General features: G+C 42.9%; 1 protein-coding gene across 1 annotated transcript; it reads right to left on the reverse strand.

Annotated features, from left to right (window-relative positions):
* Positions 1-1,839: 1,839 nt before the first annotated feature.
* slc2a1b (solute carrier family 2 member 1b) lies at positions 1,840-21,271 on the reverse strand. Its single transcript, XM_035151773.2, has 10 exons — positions 20,889-21,271; positions 13,085-13,180; positions 8,670-8,830; positions 7,078-7,318; positions 6,790-6,952; positions 6,067-6,254; positions 5,847-5,951; positions 5,225-5,326; positions 4,923-5,126; positions 1,840-4,628 (listed from the first exon to the last, which is right to left on the reverse strand). Exons 1-10 carry the CDS (start codon positions 20,901-20,903, stop codon positions 4,428-4,430), a joined length of 1,476 nt encoding a protein of 491 aa, XP_035007664.1. The 5' UTR covers positions 20,904-21,271; the 3' UTR covers positions 1,840-4,427.
* Between the last annotated feature and the right edge of the window lie 290 nt (positions 21,272-21,561).

The raw sequence follows: 21,561 nt of genomic DNA on the forward strand, positions 1-21,561 counted from the left end.
GAGAGAGGGGAGACTATCCAGCCCTTTACAGTCAGATGGAGGACGTGAGTGAAGTGTCTGTGGAGACGATAACCCTGATGTCTGTCCTCTGGAGGTCGTCCATGGAGGTTAACATGAAGGCCTTTTCTGAAAAGGCAAGAATAAGCTTGTTATATTTCCTCAGTTGTTCTTATATATCATTCTTAGAAGATGTGCACTTTGAGTTGCAGCTTACACCAGTCCAAAACTTGCTGTTCCTCTTCTGGACAGAGATTTTGGATGTTGTTCTTCACAGCAACTTTCCGGTCCCGACTTCTCTGACCCTCACTGTTGCCTCTGCTTTCCACATCCTCTCCAGCTGCTCACTCAGTGTTTGGTCTTTTTCCAGCCTCTCGTGCTCCTTCTTCTTGATGCTGCTGTCTCTCGGGTTCACTACGTTGACCACCACGATGTCCGGTTGGTTAGCCGTCACCATTTTACCCGTCTGGAGCTGGACATCCCACCGAATTTTAGCTCGCTCATTCCAAACCTCCTTCTGGAGGTGTCTGAAACTGTCACTGTCTCTAATATCTTCAACCATATGTCGATGATACACTGCGAAACCTTCCATCAGATAAACCTAATAATGATTATTATTATTAATCAGTCACATCTCAGAGTCCTCTCCAGTGAAAATGTGAAATGTCTCACATTGTCGTAACAAAATAATCCAAGCTAAGGGTCCGGTTTCTGGTTTTATAGTTGTCAACCATATATCAGCTAACAGAGACGGCTCAGGGTCATGTACAATCACTTGGTGTCATGTGAGCCAAGTTACACATAATGACCCCCCAGGTTCCGCTGTTCACTGAAAAATCCATTTCCGTGCTTTGCTGCTGCGATCAATATTGTCATACATCAGTAGATTACACTACGTCTGCAGTAATAAATCCAGAGATAATTACCACCTGACTCCACTCAGCTCTTCTCTGTCTCTCATCGCTTCATCAGCGTCGTTCTGGGACTAAAACAAACCCACACACACATTCACTCACACTCTGCCGGCACATTTGTCAGGGTTCAGACTTTTGGGTTCAGTATCTTGCCCAAGGACAAGGAACAGGGGGAGACAGGGATCGAACGGCCCACCCTCTGGTTAGTGGACCACCGCTGAACCTCCTGAGCCACGGCTGACCAATGCAATGCAAGGTGTTGTGTTCACGTATTTACTGTTAACCAGATTTTAACCTTGGTTTTACTTCTTTACTACTCTAGTGTCACATATGTTGTACTGACAGGAGTTTACGTCTCCGAATCCAATTTTAACGCTTGGTTTTACTTTAAGTATTCACGTGTTTATTTATGATATATTGTCATTGGCTTTCTAGAAAGACGTTGTGAAATAAAATGTATTATCATTATTATCTTAAAACCCTGGATACTTGAAAGAGGAAACTAGAGATGAGTGATTTGTTTTTGGATAAAGCTAAATCCAGGTAAACCTTTATGTGTAACTTCCACTGACCTCGATCTGAAGACTAGATTAGAAATTACATTAGATTCGTTTGTGTAAGAGAGGACATTTAGTTTCATGTAGAATTTGTGTGTATGTATATTCAAATAGGGGAGGGAAGGAAGAAAATATAAATATATAATATTTCTTCTGTCAGGTGTCAACACTAGACGACACAGAATGGAACAGACGCTGGTCCCTTCAGTCTTTGTGTCTAATTCACATTCAAAACCAGCTCATCAGTCACAAAGTGCCTCCCCCACCATCACAAGTTACTGTAGCTACTCAAAAGGTAATAACGTTGTAGTTTGCTGCCCCCAAGTGGAAAGCAGAAGCTGTGAGTTTAAAGAAAAGTCAAAAACTTCAACTTTTGCATGTATGATTTCTTTTTATTCAGCCTTTAAATCCCTCGTACAAAACTGTAGAAACGTTCAGATCCCATCCATCACAATCCATGGTCCCCCTCAGCAGAGGCTCACACGCCAGCACCATACACACAAAACTTTTAATACAACAAACATTAGAATATGCTCTGTGCACTAAAAAGCTACCGACTACATCTCATTGGAAAGATCCTTCAATGTAAAATCTGAATTAAAAACTATTAAAAGTTATTAGGCCACAATATTGTCAGATAGCAAATCCCCCAAAAAGGTAATAACGTGGAAGAGATTCACGACACTACACTAATCATTAATTTATCTATTAAAAAAAACAAAAAAACAACCTAAAACTTAAATATGTTATGAATTGGGAGTGGGTAAGGCTTTAGTGACCATCATATTTACATCTTCCACTGTGTTTTTTCGACCACCAACCCAGGCCATGAGGCTACATGAAAAATGAAATGCCCATGCAGAAGTGTGAATCTATGTACAACAAGAACAAATTTGATATATGCAGTAGACGTCATGTGTGGGGACGTGCGTGTTTTGGTGCCATCGCCCGAGTTTGCTGGTGATGTTGCGTGATGTGATGTGAAAGTCACAAAAGGTACAGATACGTGGATGTTACAGTGCATTCCAGGATAGGTGAGTTGACCCACTCCAAAAAAAATAATATATATATATATATATATATATATATATAAACTATAGAATACTACTATTTACAATAATTAACAATTATGGAATGATTAAAATTTGTTTGGGTCTACTGGGTTTGGATTTGGATCAAAGTCCTTTGACTTTATTAAGATTATGAATATCACCGCATTCACTCCCAATTGACCTCTGGTGTGTGTGCGTGTGTGTGCTGTGTGTGTGTGTGCGTGTGTGTGTGCGTGTGTGTGTGTGTGCTGTATACAAGAATGTACTAGATATGAACAAATGATAGATTGACATACAACTTAAAAACATCAAGTAATCCATCAGCAGTACTTCAGTCTCTCTTCAGTAAAAGTTTCCACACTGTTTAAAAAAAGATGACAGAGAAACATCTCAGTGAAGAAAATAAAGTGCGGCTACAACAGATGAACTTTCCCCCGAACGATGCACTTTGAAGAGAAGAAACACACGTGACACAGCAGTCGTAGACTTGTACAGCAAAGTGAGCCAGGCAACAGTACACGACTGAAAAGAGAGAGAGAGCTACACAACGCTGCTCAGTGCACGAGGCACCGCAGCGTTAGGTGTCCACCTCCTATGACACAAAGTTGTGGAGTGCAAGGGACTCTGGGAGTTTGATGTCAGGAAAACCTTTAAGGTTGACGTTCATTTTGGTCCCCATTTTTTTCTTTCTTCTTCCTCTTTTCTGAAGATACCCTGTTATGATTGTTTGTAGAGGAACAGCCTGCAGCTCCAGGTTTGTGTGAAAAGATCCCAGACTCGTGACGTTCAGAGGCTCCACAGGTGACCTCAGCTCAGAGAGGCTCGACAAAAAGGTGAAGATCCTGACAGGAGCTCTGGGTCTGGGTCTGACCCGGAGCTGCGATAGGCTGGAGGCAGAGGAGGCTGGATTGTTTTCGACAGGCACTTAAACTCACAAACGTTCTGGTTTTGCGAGACAGATTTGTGATTGTGTGGCGGCTGATTGCCGAGTGTGTACTTTCCTCTTGTTATAGTAAAAAAAACGGATGATTTACTTCACTGCCAAGTTCAGCGCTGTGTTACAGATCTGTGCAGATTCTGCTCCTCCTCCACAGACCCGATATTCATTTCATCATCTGTGATGACCGAATCTCTTGATCTATCCGACACAGTTGTGTCTTTATGACCAATAATAAAAGGACAATTTCCGTAACAACGGTAAAAAGAGTAAAATATTGTCGAGTAGGAGTAAATCAGTAACAAATCTGTGTAAGAATTTGGATCACAACCATTAGAATCCTCGCAGACATGCGACAGATTGTGTTCTCAGTAACTTAAAAAGGTGCAAACAACTTAGTTTTGATCAGTTTCTTCAGGGGAATGCTCCACCTGGTGGAGACAACGTGTAGCTGTGCAGCTTCTACAGTGTGAGAGTCTACAGTGATACAGCTTTACAGCACACTCAACCTAAAGTATTTTTTTTGCACAGTGAACGGATTCTACAGCTACAGCGCTCGATATCCATATAACAACAGACCCACTGTATTGTAACAGGCTACAAAGAACAGAGCATATGCAGATATAATAATAAATTCAGTGAAAAAATGTTTAAAAAAGGTTGTGGATTGATGCAGAAATTCCTTTTCCTTCTTTTAAATATTTAAAATCTTCCCCGTCTATCTTCGAGTCCCCTCGTCCGCATGTCAGGCGGCAGCGCCCTCTGAGTTTTTAGATTGACGTGGCGTGGAAGGGGCAGCAGAAGATGTCATGTTGGGAGAATCACGCTGGGCTTTTTTTCCGTGTTTGGTGAAGACGCCCGAAATGTGGTGACAGTGTTAAAGTTATTCTACCGATGGATCTGTCTACGTCTAGTCAGTCGTTCCTCCCCCCCGGTCTGAGAAAGAAAAAGTTTGTTGGAACGTTGGCGCTCAGAGCTGAGAATCAGCTCCCAGGCTGTTGAGCTCCTCCGGTGAGTGCTTCTCTGCGCCCGTGGCAGCCGTCTGCCGGAAGCCGGCCGAGATCTCGTCGAACGTCCGGCCCTTGGTCTCCGGCACTTTGAAGTAGGTGAAGACGAAGAAAAACAGCAGCAGCACAGTGAAGATGACAAACACGTAGGGGCCGCAGAATTCCTGTAAAGAGATTTCAAGAGGAGAATCGGTTATTTAGTCGTAGGTTCGGTGAAGGTGAGGACGTAAGTTGGCTTCTACAATTTGGAAAGAAAGCAAACAAATAAATGGAAAATAATTTGTTTTTTAAACTTTGGTTTAATAAGGTTGTGTTCAGGAAAATTCGCAACAATTGCTAATAAATTGAATCAAATCCAAACTAGAAGAATGTTTTCTGTAGAGTTAGTAAACCACATAGAAACTAAAGACACATTTCACAGTTACTTGATCCAGTGTTTCCCCATGTTCTCGACTCACCTGTACATACTGGAAGCCCATTCCCACTATGAAGTTGGCGGTCCAGTTGGACAAACCAGCGATAGCGATGGCTGCAGGCCGGGGTCCCTGCGAGAACAACTCGGCCACGATGAACCAGGGGATGGGACCCGGTCCGATCTCAAAGAACGCCACAAAGGAGAAAATGGCCACGATGCTCAGATACGACATCCACTTGTACTCCTCCTACAGGGACAGAGCACAAGAAATAAAACAAAAAGATTATTCATTGTCATTTTTAGTGCAATCACTGCAGATCTAGTAAGATGCGTTTGTTGATTTACCAGCAGAGCCAAGGCAATGGTCATCAGGACGGCAGACGCGGCCATTCCCATCAGCCCCACCAGGTGCAGAGACCTACGTCCTGCACGCTCCACAATGAACAGCTACAAGAGAAAACAACAAACCTCAATGAAGAAAAATAATAAACTTAAAAACAGACAGTGATTCAACCTCTGCTAAGTCATTCCTTCAGGAATTAGCATTTGCTTTGGTACTACTTGACAGATTCTCACAGTGTTTAACGAAAAGTGATTTCTAGAATACTGGTTGCAGTAACACAGGAGTATTTAACATTTACCACCTCAGATACGTCCAAAAACAACAACTTAGTATCTTGAAAATCACCAAATCATTTCTGGGTAAATAAATCAACAATTTCAAGAGAAAAGTCTAAAGATTAGGAGAATAAAATCGTAATATTACAAGAAAAAGTCATAGTTTTATCAGAATAAAGTCTTAATACAATGAAAATAAAGTATCTTGTAATATTATGACTTCACTCTTGTTATATTACATTATTCTTTAAATCTCTTTTTCATTAATATGGCCCTAATACTACGTTGTGCAATAACATGCTGACACCATTTTTGTATCTGTGCTGTTAACACTTTATACTGTACTCACCGACACCACAGTAAACGCTGTGTTAACGACACCAGCACCGATGGTGGCATAGACAGGCTGCGCTACCCCGGCCTTCTCAAAGATTTGGGTGGAGTAGTAGAACACCTAAAGACACGACAATAAACAAAGTGATGGTTACTATTGAGTTTGTGTGTCTGTTCTTCAGAATCTCAGCTGCAGTTCTCACGGGGACCAATAACATGACTTCTGGGAAACTCACGGCGTTGATGCCAGACAGCTGCTGGGACAGCTGCAGGACGACGGCGACGATGAGGGGCTGGCGGTAGAGCGGCGACTGGAACAGCTCCTTGATGTTCACCTTCTTCTCCCTCATCATCTGCCGGCTCTCCTCCTTCATCTCCTGCATGTCGGCGCTCACATCGGTGGTGCCCCTGAGCTTCTTCAGCACTGAAACGAGCAGAGACAAAGTGTTGACAACGGTTCAGCTACATTTCTCTTTGTCTTTTTAGTTTTCTGATGATTTTGTCCACAGCAGTTATGTCGAATATCGTCAACTTCATGTATGTGAACCACAGACTATTTATAGAGATTGATGACAAGACATCTCTCAAAAGTGAAGCCAAAACATCTTGATTGCCCCCTGGTGGCTGGCTGGAGTATAAGTTATAATGTCATAATAAAGTCTATATTAGCAGATGGGACATGGACCACGCTAAAAAGTCAAAGTACACATCAAATAAACTTTTCCCAACAACGGTTTCTGACATTTTCATTAGTTCAAGTGTTTATTTCTCCAGAAAGTTTGGTTTTAGTTTGTTATTTAATGCTAAATGCTAATAGACTGATGACATCTGTATCTGCAGCTCCACACCAGGTTCAGAGGTGCAAAAACGCGGCACCCGGGATATTTAAGCTTCAACGGCAGGAAGTGGAGGCGCGTCACCCATTTCTATATATGCAGTCTATAATGTAAAGAACTCACCTGTCTTGGCCTTGTTCTCTTCGTTCCTGTTGATGAGCAGGAAGCGGGGGCTCTCAGGGCAGAGGGGCAGCAGGATGCACTGGGCCACAGCTGGGATGAAGGTGAAGCCCAAGAGGAGCGGCCACAAGCTGTCGTTGCCCATTAACGCCTCCATTCCAAACACCTAAAACCAACCCACACAATCCAGACATGAATCTCCTGCAGAGCCTCAACCATGCATTGGTATAAATGACCACACATCTGACTAGGAGGCTTAACATAAATCTACTGGAGCAGCTTTGCACCAACCTGTGCGATGAGGATGCCGACGACGATGCCCAGCTGGTGCAGCGTGCCCAGGGCTCCTCGCAGAGCCGTGGGGGAAACTTCACCCACGTACATGGGCACGAAGCCCGTGGAGAGGCCGGAGTAGAGGCCGATCACGAACCGACCGATGATCAGCATCTCCCAGGAGCTCGACATCTTGGAGAAGCCCATGAAAGCAGCCGCGATGAAGGCCAGGATGTTAGCCATGAGCATGGAGTTCTTCCTGGAGACGACACGGAACAGAACAAGGTCAAGTTACATTTCTCGACACTTCCTCATCTCATCTCATCCCCCCCCCCTGCAAGTTTAACCTGTGACGTAACCTTTTGTTTTCCTTGTGGATGTGACACCTCTCTTGATAATGTGATCTTATGTGTCTCAGCTGAACAATGGAACTTATTCTATTCTATGTAGCAAACTAAATTCAGAAAAACTTTATTGACTTTTCATGAGCACTAAACCACTGGATGTTGTGACTGCCTTAACTTTTTTCTACTGCTGTGATGTTTCATCTCATTGTGTTTTTGTGTGTAATTGTACCTATATAGTTCTATTTTATTCTATTCTATTTTTTATTCTATTCCTTTCACCTGTATTATTCTTTACTTGGGCAGTTGTAATACCCAAATTTCTCCAATGGGGATAAATAAAGGAAGCTATTTATTATTTCTAGCTATGTAGATTTGCATGCTGTCACTGGGCAGCTGTTTTATATTTTATATAATCTATATATAGAACTTGTACCCTATCTATATATATATATATATATATAGAAATCCAGTTTGCACTACTCTAATCCTATCCACCGTGTGCATTTGACTGCATACTATGTTGTACTATGTACTTTGTTTTAAGTACTTAATATGTTGCATACTTATATGTTCTATCTACACCGGGGATCATAGAGAAACTGCATTTCAATCTCGTCCATGTCCTGTACAAAGCAGAATTGACAATAAAGTTGACTTTACCTTTAATTTCTTTTCTTATGACTTTCATAACATACAATATTGTTTTTTTCTGTGCTGTTTATGTTTTTCTGTGGAACCCGGGAAGAGGGAGGATCCTAATAAAAACATTATGAAAGAGCAACTTAACACTAAATCCACATTACCATCCTGGCGCTGGTATCTACAGTGTCCATTACACGGGAGGTTATTTGGTTTTTTAGTAATCATGTAATAGTGGAAAAGTAAAGTAAAATAGCGATGACTTTTCCTGGAACTTGCAGAGCAACATCCCATCTTGAAACCTCTAAAGAGAGTTCCACAGTCTCAAGGCCGAACGCATCAGTGTTTGTTCTGTGAGGTCGGTGGAAAGATTTACCTGCATGTGCACAGGAGGAAGAGATTTAATGGGAAGGTTATATAACGTCTGTGTGTTCAGCCATAATCCCTTTGTTTGGGGCCACCAGGAAGTTTGTTTCAATTTATTGTGCAAATTGATTGAGAAATGTTATCGTGGATCCATCTATTAGACGCCTAATTCAATGTTGTAAGTGGTTTGTATCCACATCATACCATTTCCATTTTATTCGATTTCAATTCCAGCAGGGATTTTAATCCGGTACTTACCGTCCTAAGCGGTTGACAAAGAGTCCGACAGAGAAGGATCCTATGATGCCACCGACCGAGAAAATGGAGACAGAGATGGACCAGATGGCCGTCAGGGAGTTCTTGGTGATTTGCTCCTCGTAGCGATGAAACCATGTCTCATTGATGAAGGACTCAATGGTCTAGAACAACAAATAAAGAACAAATGTTTTGTAGAACTGAATCAGAAAACAGGAATTTACACTTTATACGACGAGTAGGATCTTTTTTTTTTGTCTTTTAATCACAAAAACAAAAGAGAATCTTCAGATCAGGTGCTGTGTTCCTCTTGCTCAGGCCCATACATAGTGTTTCTCTGTGACCAGCGGATGGCAGCACTGTATGATCATTACCATATCCTGGCAACCAGGAAGTTTACCAGCGCAGTTTAGTTTCCATCCCCCCTCTCCCTCCCTCTGTCTCCTTTACGGGACCATTTCCGCATGTTGACAAACACACGCCCACAAGAGCTGGTGACAGAGGACAGGCAGCAGAGCCTGTGTCTGTTTACTTGTGTCATACCGACATGTGATTCAGAAAGGTCACCGCTCAGAAAGGTCACCGCTCCGTCTGCGACATCAACGGCATGTCCCCCCCACACACACCACTGGCCTTACCAAACCTTAACCCTAGCCCTGTCATGTGCCTCCCCGATAGTGTCACATCATCCATATTTGTTTTGAAACACTTGGCCTCGTGTCAGAGCTCATGATGTACTAGAGCTCGGTGAGGGTATCTGGAATAAATACTCAGCCGTGTCCTTGTGAACTAGTTATGAATAGAAATTCTGTCACCGACTGTCAAGGGCTTTCCTGCGGTGTGGGAATACATATAGAGTGACATCTTGACGTTCTTACCGCGGAGCTCAGGTAATTTTTCCGCTATCGTCTTTCGCTCACAAGACCTTGCTTGGCGATAAAACAAGTGCATCATCGTGCGTACACTGTATTGCACCCCCGGCCCGCATGATTATTAGCGTTTGGTTTCAGTTGGTGCCGTCGTTCACCAAGCAGGAGCCGGGACACAACATGATGATGAAATAAAAATGGTGCCTGTCCGGCCTCAAACAAATAAAAGGACAGTTGTTATGTATTTATTGTGTTATCTGGCATTATTGTCAAGTGCTTCTGTTAAGATTTAATTCTCTGGTTCTGTTATTTCTATTTAATGGCTACTTATTATTTATATGCAGTGTACTGGATCTGTGTTATCCTTGTTCCCGACATCTGAAATTCATCCTACTTTTCAACGACAATGGCTGAAGAGAAAGGAAACGGCGATTCAGGCTAATAACCGGAGCTGCAGTAGCAGACCTGCACCTTCACCAACTTGGTAAACGATGAACCCGAGCGGCTGATCTTGAAAAGTTGCGCAATTATTTTGTGTTCTCTGCCCGAATCTAATCTGATCACACCGCACAGTACAAACCCCCAGCTGGCTCTTAACATACACTGGAACAAGCTGTCCATTCATTCGTTCAGGTTGTTCAGCCTGTCAGCAGCATGTGTTGCTGGGCTGTCAAGGTGAGGACTGTGTATGGTGCACACACAGGGAGCGTGTGAAATCATTTGACAACAAGTGGAGTAATCGTCCTTCAAAACTCAGCATTTGTTTGTTTGTTTTATAGAAGGATGAAACTTGGTGGAGGCAGATCCAGGAACTTTTTCTTTTAATCACTTTCTTTAATATTGTGTATTTGATGTTTTCACAAATTTCCCCGGGAAAATTTAATATTTAGGGGACTGATATCTATGAGTGTGAACAATTTTGTGCAGCCTGGTTGGATTTAAGGGGACTGTTGGGCCTTGGAGGACGTATCTGATCTGTCTCAGAAAAATGTAATGTGTTCTTAATATAAGGCTTGTTTGAATTTAAAGAGACTGTTGGACCTGCAGACATTTGCTCCACGGAGTCCATTTGTAGTTTGGTCTTGAATTTGTAATAATCCAGCAGCATGTTTTTATTTATGTATTGCTTCAGGAACAGTAAACTAGAAGTTTGCATGTTTAAATAACTAATCACAGATTGTGACCTCCTTTCGTGCACAACTTCCCAAATAAGGACACCGTGTGCAGTGTGGAACAGAGTCAGGCATGAGGAAGGAGTGTGTCCAATCAGAGACGCTATAACACAGTGGAAAGCCGGCGTCACAGGCAGCAGCAGCAGCAGCAGCAGCAGCATCACCACAGCCTCTATCACAAAGAGGGGCTGCTGATAATCTGAAGTGTTGTTGCTATGTATAAAAGTTGTATTTGCGCAATTACAGCCTCTTAACTGGTTATTAACAAATAAAGGATTAAGAACCTGTGTTGGGCAACAACTTTTGTGCACACTGCACGTGATGCTGCTTAGGCCTGACAGTTTTGTGTGTGTGTGTGTGTGTGTGTGTCTGTGAGGCCAAAGCTGGGGAATGGGAAAGGGATAAAGAGCCAAGAGGGCAGGCTCATACTGGCCCAGTGTGTTACAGACGACAGGGTCCCCGCCTCCCTCCCCGCGTGTGGCCGCTCTCAGCTCACCCGGTGGCTGAGCCACACAGGAGCACGTGTTGTTTTCATGGTGGAGACAAATCTTTGGTGCTGACAAAGTGTCGTGCTATTGAGGCAAAACACAGGATTACATTTTAGAAGAATGTGCAGGACGTTTCAGGAACTTAGAGCCGTAGCGATTAGCCGATAAATAGAAAAAATTATCGGCCGCTGGTTTTAGCTGCTTAAATGTGAGGATTGGCTGGAAACAACCGACTGATTTGTCTAGAAAAGCTTTTGCAGATGAATTAACAATTAAAATAATTATTAGTTGCACCCCTGAAAGGATTATATTTTTTTATGGCCACAGTTTACAAAACATAACCAAGGCTTTCTAATAAAATTCCACTACTATAGTTTGTCTTAGGGTTAAGTGACCCAAAGCCTAAAACTCCCTCTTAAACATCATCTGCCTGTTTCATTGACCCCTTTATGACCCGAGAGGAAACGTACAAGAGATCAGATCTTTAGTCAGAATCTCTCTTCTGTCTATTTCAGCTCTTTTCACTATTACGAATTTTTCCTGTCTTTCCACACAGCTTTGACAGTGTGACGACAGTGGGCGAGCAGTCCTGATGAAAATCGTCCTCACAGAGAGAACAAAACAAACACCTGCGTCTCTAGATCCACGTGACAGTCGGTCTCCTGCCCACCGAGGACTCAAAGGAAACTTTAACAAAGAGCGGAGCAGGCAGCGCTTTGGTCCGTCTGGTGACACACCTGTGACCTGTGGAGAGACGGCTGTGTAGCCAGGGGGCGTGTACAGGCCACCGCAAACTGGGCAGACAGGAAAGTTATTTGCACACCACTCAATAGAGACATTCCCCAGGAAATGAATATCTTTAGTGTACCTGTCTGTTAATTAAACCTACTGTAGATTTAGTCCTCGGGGGGGTTGGAAAACATCTCTTTAATTAGCTTGGTTTGATACGGGGATAAATGACTCTCCACTTTAATTTCCTCTGAATTCCCTTGTCTAGATTTTCCCAGCCTGTTCGCTGCAGCCCAGCTCCAATTTTGGTCATAGACACACTCTTTTACACAGGGATCGCTCAGGGCCCGTTAAGACAGATGTCCTTGGACTTTTGCCTAAAAGCTGCTATTATTATCTCCGCAACCCCCCCAACCCCCTCAACCCATCAACTTTCAAAGTGATTGAACAGCAGTCACTGAGTCTCGGGCTGCATCCATGCTACTCTGTTTTTATTTAATAACACATCAACTCTGCTACGGATACACCAGGCGTCTGCACTACTAAACAGAGAAGTTTGGAAACGCTGCTGGACACGTTTCAGTTTGAAAACTCCAGCGTTGCGTTTTAGTCTGGACGGGCCAATACTGAGATGTTTGGAAACGATGACGTAGACGCTCACAACCATTTGCTCATTGGGTCTTTTTGGTCGTGGCCAATCCTGCGTTGATTTATCAGACTCCTATTACATGAGCTCCTTCCAGAAGGAAACAACCGGCATTATGTGTTGCTGACCCTCTTGGCCAACAAGCGTTGTGCAGTTAAATTCTGTATTTTATAAGTCTACTTACATTTTCTTCCTGTGTTTACACCGGCACGAGCATGTCCAGTGTACGTGAGTGGTCATGTGATCTGCGTTTTCAGGCGTGTTTGTATTGATGATGATTAAAACTGATCCAGAGCCAAAACGCTCACGTGGACAATATTCGTTTCAGTTTCGCTTTAATTAAAACGAAAATGTATGGATGCAGCCAAGGTTGGGAGGGACGAGTGATCTATCTGTAAAAATAATGACAGCACGCACACATGTACTTCACACTAATGACTAACAGTGTGTGATTCATGTCTTGGAGATGCTGTTTGAGCAGTTCCATACTGTATGCACATTCCTCGTAACTCACCTTTTGAGGGGCATTGATGACGCCGGTGTTGTAGCCGAACTGCAGGGAGCCGATCACAGCTGCTCCGACGCTCATCAACAACGGGAACGTGATTTGCTGCAAGACAACAGAGAGAGGAGGAGGAAAATGCGGTGAGTGACTAGACCAGTTTGACCAGTTGCTCCACATTTTTATCCCGCGAACGAACAGACGGTTTGTCTTTAGAGCTGGGACATGATCTGCAGTAGCATCATCTTTCCAGTTGCACAAAACTTCCACCATCCCCGTATATATCACTGACTGAGATCTTTTATTTTCTATATATATCAGCTGCTGGAACATCATGACTTTAAAAAAAAATGTTGAGGTTGGTCAGCCTCTAATTTTATCTTCTGTGTGTTCATGCCCTGTAAAATAAATAGACTATTAAAAACCTGAAATATGTTGACGGTGTGGTCGTCTCAGCCGTCATTATGCAACAAGGTGAGACGCGGACAGCTAGTAATCCATTACCTTTTGACACCTGAAGCCAGGAGGAACAAGGAAGAGACGTTTCTCACGTGACTCGTGTTATTGTCTGTGTTCTTGTTCCCGTTATTACAGAGTTCACTTTCAGCTTGATCTCAGCAGAGCCTGCTAGATTAGAGGAGATTTTCCTCATACCCAAAAGCTAATAAACCAGAGTAAAGTATGTCGCTGTCTGTGTCCAGTTCTCAGACAGAAAAACTGCCTCAAGCCACAATTTACCTTTTTGTTGTCGTTCCACCTGAAGCCACAATCATCTGTGCTTGTTTGACTTATTTAGTCATAGTGTGTGAGCGAGGATGAAAATCTAATAACCTGGAAACTCACATTCCGTTTTCAGAACAACTATATAGAAAAGCCAAAAGCTGAGTTTCTCACTATTTCCATTTTAATATATCTCATCATCAGTCATCACGTCTGGAGCATGAACATTTGCCTCAGTGTCTTGTGATTCACACTAAATCCTTTGCTAGGCTGTGTCACACTAGATAGGTTCCTCGTGTTGTGGCAACAAAAAGACCCGACCTTCACCAGTGGTAGATGTCACCTGTAAATCTTTTCTTTATCGTGTGCAGCCCAAACGAGCAGAAACATCACTTCTTCTTCAAAAACATGATACGAATCATTTTATCACGAGAATCAACCATTCAGACTTCAAATCATCTTTCTTATTCAATTTAATGCGAAGGCAAAAGTGAGAATAGACACAAACACAGGACACCACAAGAATTTGGAGGCTGTAAATTACGGCGTAACCCAACCACGCCTTGGTTGAGTCACTCAACAGCTGATTCCTGCTAATTGTTGCTTGCGCCAGGGCCAAATTTGTATTTGGAATTTTACGAATATGGTGTCTGGTATCAAAAGCTGATGATTTGAACACAGCACTGATATTATATCACTGTTTTAGATTATTGTTTGGCCATGTTTTGCCTTTATTTGATACCACAGAGGACACACACTGGAGGGGGGGTGGATCATTCCTCTGTCCACCCGATGAATCTAAGCCTGATATTTACTCTTTTACTCCTTCGAGATTTTTTTTTTGTCTCCATCGATCTCTGAGGGAAACACATAGACTGTATATAAACACTTGGAAAAGTTTATTTGATGTGTATACTTTGAATTTTTAGTTTGGGCCATGTCCCATCATCTAACATGGAGGAGACATGGGTTTATGACCCATTCTGCAGCCAGCTACCAGGGGGCTTTACTTTTGGAAAGCTGTCATGTCGTCCATTTTTATGTTAAGTCCTTGGGGGGAAATCTGGTTCTTTTGCGACTAACACACTCAGCTTTGCTCACCACCTGGTTGTTAAGCAGATTGGTGGTAGACAGGCAGTACACACTGGGTTTTTACCTGAAGACAAAACAGTAAAGTTGACATTAAAGATGCTAAAAAACTCTGTAGGGCTGAGAACTGCAGAGCTGGGTGATTATTCAACTTATTTCTAAACAACCACTTGATCCACAATTAATATGCAAATATTGATTAAAGATGCTTGAAGTATGAAGTCAGGTTTGCAAAGTTTTCCACTTTGAGTCAAACCCTGAGGCGGACTAATTTACAGTTTCCTGAGAAGATAAACAAAAGGCCGCTCCCTCGGAATTATGACTGCTCCTCTGTAATATCTAATTTTAAACAGCAGTATTCTTTGTGACAGCAGTGGCCTGACACACGAGTTTAAAGAGCTTCTTTTTACTAGCGTCAGGAGCTCTTTCTTGCATAATGAAGAGGGCGGAGAGAAGGAGGAAGAGGAAGAAAAACCTCTGTGTGTAGTTGTGGAGGCAGTAACTCCGACATGCTCCGTCTAAAAAAATGGGGCTGGCTAGAAAGACTTAAAGACCCGAGAACATCTCTGAGCCAATCAGGTTTCCTGTTAGGGAGGGTCATCAAGTCCATGACAGGACTGTTTAGGCACAGTATGTAACACACACACACACACACACACACACACACACACACACACACACACACACACACACACACACACACACACACACACACACACACACACACACACACACACACACACACACACACACACACACACACACACACACACACACACACACAAAGCCACGTTGCAGACGAGAGAACCAACCAGAAGCAAGAATAAGAGCCAACCCCAGGCTGTTGCTGATTCAAGAAGGAATCTATACACCACCAGCTGCTTTTTACTATAAACACAAACCCCCTGTCTTTCCCATCTGGGGAAGGGCTGTAATTGTTTGCAGAAACTCCCCCTGAAGGTGGACCTCAGAATCCAGATGCAAGCGTGGAGACGCAAGCGTGTGTTCTTGTGAAATCAAACACGCCTCTGTGACATCTTTAACTTTAACCCACAAACCAGGAGACCTCCCTCGACCAGGCCTCAGTGAACAAACAGCGTTTCAATGGGTTGATGTGTCTTAAGTCAACATATAGTGATCACACCGTTTCTTTAAATGACAAAAACATGTGAAGCTTTATTCTGAAAGTGAAGGAAATTCAAACTGTTCTGTTAATAAAAAAACAACTCTCAAGGTAGGTGAGAGCATATATACGGTTTCTTGTACGAGGGAAGTGGCAGCAACAAAATACACGACCTCCTCACTGGGGAAACAATGGAGTCACACCCAATAAAAGTATTTTTGTGACTATGTCCTGGAAGCTATGGTTAGTGACCAGTCCTTATCCGCTGCTGTGGTTCTCTGCGGTACCTGGAGCACATCTCAGGAAATGCCATCGTCATTTTTTTGGCTACAGCAATACACTGTCAATAAAGAATCCTGAAATCTTGATATGTCGGAAGGTTTTGAGTTTTTCATCCTGAGGGACTCCTGCCTGTACAAGACTGAGTGACTTTTTCACTGCTTTACTTTTCAATCTGAGATGCAAAAAAAGAGAGAGAGAGAGAGAGAGAGAGAGAGAGAGAGAAAAAGGAACTTGACTCTCTGGAACTAACAAGCAGACACACTCAGCTGCCAAGAGCCACCAGGATCTGGCAGGACTTTGGCATCTGGCCTCTGAAAACCAGCTTTTCCTCTTCCAAGACCGACTCAATGAACAGTGTGGCTGCTGGAATATTTTCTTCAAGCCACAAATAAAAGGAGAATATCTTGTCTGCATCATCTTTATGTAAAAGTATCAGACATAATTGCTTGAAGGCGATATCCATTATTTACTTCATATGCTTTTATTTAATGTAAATGCCCCCTAGAGCCCAAACACCCATGCAAATGTGTCCTCTTTGCATGTGAAAAGTAAAATGTGACATGGGGAGGCAGCCAGTGAATTCTAGTCGAGTCATGGCTGTGGTGCACATTAACACTGTTGATAGCAGCTTCCGTTGCTTGACAACACGGCCTCGCGACTGACAGCAGGCAACAGGACTGATAAAGAGCCCGTTAATGCAGCACATGATGCAGTTTATTGGCAGAAGATCAGTGCAAACATCAACGCAACAGCTCATATCGTAGACAAACCATAGGCATTGAAAAAACTTATAATGTACTAATGCTAAAACACAAGCAAGAAAACTGTATTTAACTTGCGGCCTAGTGAGCAAAGTCAGCCACAAAAGTGTGACGTAAATTCTTTGAAACAGGAGGATGTTGTGGTTAATCTAAAAAGGAGAGTTTGGCCACAACTAAGCATTTAAACAGGATGTGACGCACTTTTTAGTGAAGCAGATAGTATATACATAAATGGCGGCAAGACCAGATGATATGAGGCTTTTAGGGATGATCACTTTACAGGCACTTTAAAATACAAGATTTATTATAGCATGAGTGGTTATCTTTAATCTAAGTGGATTTCTGGCTACTGTTTGGCCACAGGTTGACTAGAAAGTGATCCTGAATTTCTCTTGCGCGATGCTTTGACACTTCATTGTTATCTCTTGAGCAAACAAAGCCTGTTTAAGTTAAATACAACTTCACACTACTTCAACTAAACACTACTTGACTCATCAGAGTCAGACTCACAGAGGATTTCCTCTACATGAGCTCAGACAGTATCTAAATTTAAAGAATAAAGGAAGAAGTGGGCGATTCTCTGTAATTCGTCAGGGTTTAGTTCCTCCTCGGCAGGGCTGTGACAGAGTCGAGGCGATGGCCTACGCTGCCACCATCACATCCCTCCACACGTAGCCTCTTCAGGCTCAGCTTACACAGCGGCTGGGAATCCAATCTGTTTCCCCCGAACTCGCCTCCTCCCTCTACGCTCTATTCAGCCCTGAAGCCTCCTCGTCCTGATCTGATCTGCCCTTTTGTTGTATTGGAGAATATCATTCACCAAAAAGACAATTTACAAGCTATTAAAATAATAGCCCAGAAAATAAGAGTAACTTTCCATTTTTTCTTTACTTTTACTTGTGACAAAAACAATTGATGAATTGGTGTGAAACTACAATGTTGAAGAAGAGCATTGTGTTGTCTGTAATTAAATATCTTCCCCTGGTTTATAGTTCTGGTAAATCTCATCCAGGTTCGTCTGGGACTTCCTTGGAAGGGGAGTATCACTTACTATGAGTCTTGAAAAAACGTTTCCTGGTCACTTGAAACAATAAAGTATGAATTTTTATCTTATCGAGGGTTTTATTGCCTTCTATGTATTCACAGTGGTGCTCTCTGTTTGGGAACGTTTGTGTACGGTACCTCCGCCAAGGACCAACAGTCCTGTAAAATTCTATCTAGCTGCACCAAATTTCACACATAGATATAACCTCCCTAAATCTGTCTGATTTGTCATCAAGACCCATGAATGATTCCCTGGGAAGCAGCGACCCATCTTGAAATGTTAAAGAAAGTGAAAAAAAAAAAGATCCTGGATCAGCACCAAGTAATTCTTCCATGGATCAACCCACATCCTTCCACTGAATTTCGTGGTAATCCAACGGTTAGTTTTTTGCATAATCCTTCTGACTAACTCACAAACCAGCAGACGACATAAACACGACCTCCTCCTGGCGGAGGGAGCAGGGGGACTGTGGTGCCTCTATGAGATCAGAGTTTGTATTTGCAGTACTATTTGTCATGATGATATTGATAAAGCCAGGTTTTGACGCCTCTGTGAAGGGTTTTGATCGATGTGTGAAAGGTTTGTGCTATTTTTCCTGGTGACGTTAAACGAAGCCTGTCGAGAAGGCGGGCAAGCAGAAGTGAGAGATCCGTACAGTGACTATTAAAACCCATTAAACATGCACTCTCGCTTACTTGTTCATCTCAATTAAACCCCTCACAGATCTTTTAATCCCAACTTTCGCAGCACAGCCTCATTATGCCTCATTAGGACGTGGCTGACGGTCCCACTCTAAGACGTACTGAACGGAGCTAGTCATGCAGACGAAAGTCCATCTACTGGACCCGGGTCTTAAGGAGAGCAGGAGTTGGCAGATTTCTGAGAGGCACAGAGGATGGAGGGGGAATTAAGCCGCATGTGCAATTAAATTCCGTACAGTGCGAGGCTGGTTGTTGGCTCCAGGCTCCCAATCAAAATACCTGTGCTGTCGAGTCTGTCAGAAATCAAATGTGTAGGAGCTGGTTCGCTCAAAACAGAGCTGGTCAACTGTATGCTTGACCCCAATTAGCATTTTCCATTCTTTGTTGGGGAAGATTAGAGGATGAGGTGAGTTTTCAGGCCCAAACAAAGCTGACTGTTGTTGAGAGAGACGCTCTTAGATCGGACAAAGTGGGACGGCGAGTGTCATTAATGTCACGTTTTGATGGAGTAGCACGCAAACTGTTTTTTTAATAATGGAAAATTACACAACAGAAGACGGTTGAAGTTGCTTTGTGTGAATCTGCATTTGAACCTGGACTAAGGAAAGAGTGTGACTCTCTTGCGTGACAAGAGAGTCACACCTTACTGAACCGATGCCAGGACAGGTTTTCATGCAAGCACTGATCAAACATCCTACTAAAAACACTTCCCTGAATCGGATTTATGTCACCAGAACTATAAATCTGCCACTTCCTATACTGTGCTGGATTTCTTTGCTAAGTCACCCACTAGTCCAAATCTGATGGAAGCAACAAAACCCCCAAGAGGGAGTGAAGCACAGTCCGGGAGGGAGAGGGTCAGGGCTTTCACTCCCCCAGGGTTGACCAAGTCTCCCTGCAAATCTGACCGTCTGCACATCACAGCGGCAACTGGGACCGTTTCCCATCACGTCCACAACAAACCAGTCCAGCTGAAGGATGCTATGCACGCTGAAAAACAGCCTGGAGACGGGGGAGCAGCGACAGCTAGGGAAACATTTTCTGGCCACGGTGTCAAGCTGAGCTGCCCTGTGCTGCACTCCTGGGTGAATGACGTACATACCTCACTGGACTGCATGACGGCGTTTACTCAACAGTTACCACAAGTCGCAGCTGGATGGAAAATGCTCCAACACACGAGATCCGTTCTGTTTACTTTCTGAGCAACGAGCCTCACAGACTAAGAGACTGAAGAATGATGTCTTCAGTTGTGATCAGTGATTGTTTACACTGAGAATATCAGGATTGAACACATAAGCAATTAAAAGGCTGGATAAATTACAAGTGAACATTTAGTTTCTGGTGCGTCTTTGATGCTCATTTAAATTGGGTCCAAAATTACAATTATGATTTCAACAAATTTGCAAATAATGATTATTAAAATGTCTAGATTATTAGAAGAGATGTAAATTAGTTTTTTTTTTTTTTAAATGTCCTATTTGGTTCAACCAAAACTCAATAAACAAAACACAAGCTGAAACGATTGATTAATCGATCAGTGCATTTAATTTCTAAAAGTAGTTATCAAGCAATAATGCAGACTTACTTGGTATTTCATATTTTACATTGTTGTATTGCCATTTTACCTCTGGAATAATGCACAGTAAGCTACTTCTTCCTCAGCTGCTCCTACTCATGCGCTATAGAAATTAAATGTGTAATAAAAGTACAATATTTCCCTCTGAAATGTGGCGGAGTAGAATCATGAAGTGTGGGTGTGTTAAAAATGTTAAAACAATAACTGGATACTTTGCACTAACTAATGGGAATAAAGAAATAACCATAACATATTTGTAGTAGCAGTAGTAGAATAAAAATACCTAAGCGCCCTCTTTAAGTTAAATACTACAAAAATACTACTCAACAAATACAAGACGCAGCGGATATAGTAAATTTGATGTTTACCCTAAAAAATTACATATCTCGAACCCACTGAACTCGCGTGAGGAGCGGAACTAGAAGTCGGTTGAGTGGGTGGGGGGGGGACTGGTTAGGGGACAACACCGGGCTCATCACACGGCTCGTTGATGAGAAATGAGTGACGGTAGTAATTTACCTTTCCCGAGTCCATAATGGCAGCGATGCGGAGGAGATAGACTCAGTTTTCCTTCTTCTTTCCTCCTTGACAAAGTTGCCCCGAGATGGAAGAACTTCCTCCGGGGGAAGGAGCGGGAGAAGGCGGCGGCGGCGGTGAGGGTCTCCCGGCGGGGTCTCTCACAAGAAGTCGGTCATCACGGAGGTTGGGTTTTAAACTGAAATTGGGAGTTTTACTCTATTGTTGGAAACGCTGCTCAGCTTCAGTCTCGGCCGACGAGTGAAAAGTCTCCCCTTCAAGATTGTGAGTGTTGGGCTCCGGAGGCTGCACCGTAGCTTCGGCTCAGAGGAGTCCGCTCCTTGGTGCTTCGAACCGGGTTCAAATATTGGGGCTGACGCAACTTCTGTCTGGGCGTGTCTCCATCGGAGGGCCTGTCCCTCCCTGACCCAATGACGGCAGATATTCTAATGACACATACAAGTACTCATGACACAAGAGGTAGGAAGTATTCACTCACATATTCTACGTTTTGACATACTCGTACTTTGATCAGTACTTATTCCATTGCTTTGCAGAGAGAAATGTACTTTTCGCTGCATTACGCATTTATGAGTTAAACAAAATTGGATACAATGTCATAAATATATATACATAGCCTTAATCTTTATTATTTATTTATGTTTTATAAGATTAT

The sequence above is a fragment of the Hippoglossus stenolepis genome, chromosome 3 (assembly GCF_022539355.2).
Source record: "Hippoglossus stenolepis isolate QCI-W04-F060 chromosome 3, HSTE1.2, whole genome shotgun sequence".
Classification (NCBI taxonomy): Eukaryota; Metazoa; Chordata; class Actinopteri; order Pleuronectiformes; family Pleuronectidae; genus Hippoglossus; species Hippoglossus stenolepis.

What these genes read in the sequence shown, in the direction of transcription:
- slc2a1b (XM_035151773.2), bottom strand. An exon ending in AGAGAACAAGGCCAAGACAG is followed by an intron (nt 6,255 to 6,789) that starts GTGAGTTCTTTA and finishes TGCTCGTTTCAG; the next exon opens with TGCTGAAGAAGCTCAGGGGC. An exon ending in TGGGCTTCCAGTATGTACAG is followed by an intron (nt 4,629 to 4,922) that starts GTGAGTCGAGAA and finishes ATCTCTTTACAG; the next exon opens with GAATTCTGCGGCCCCTACGT.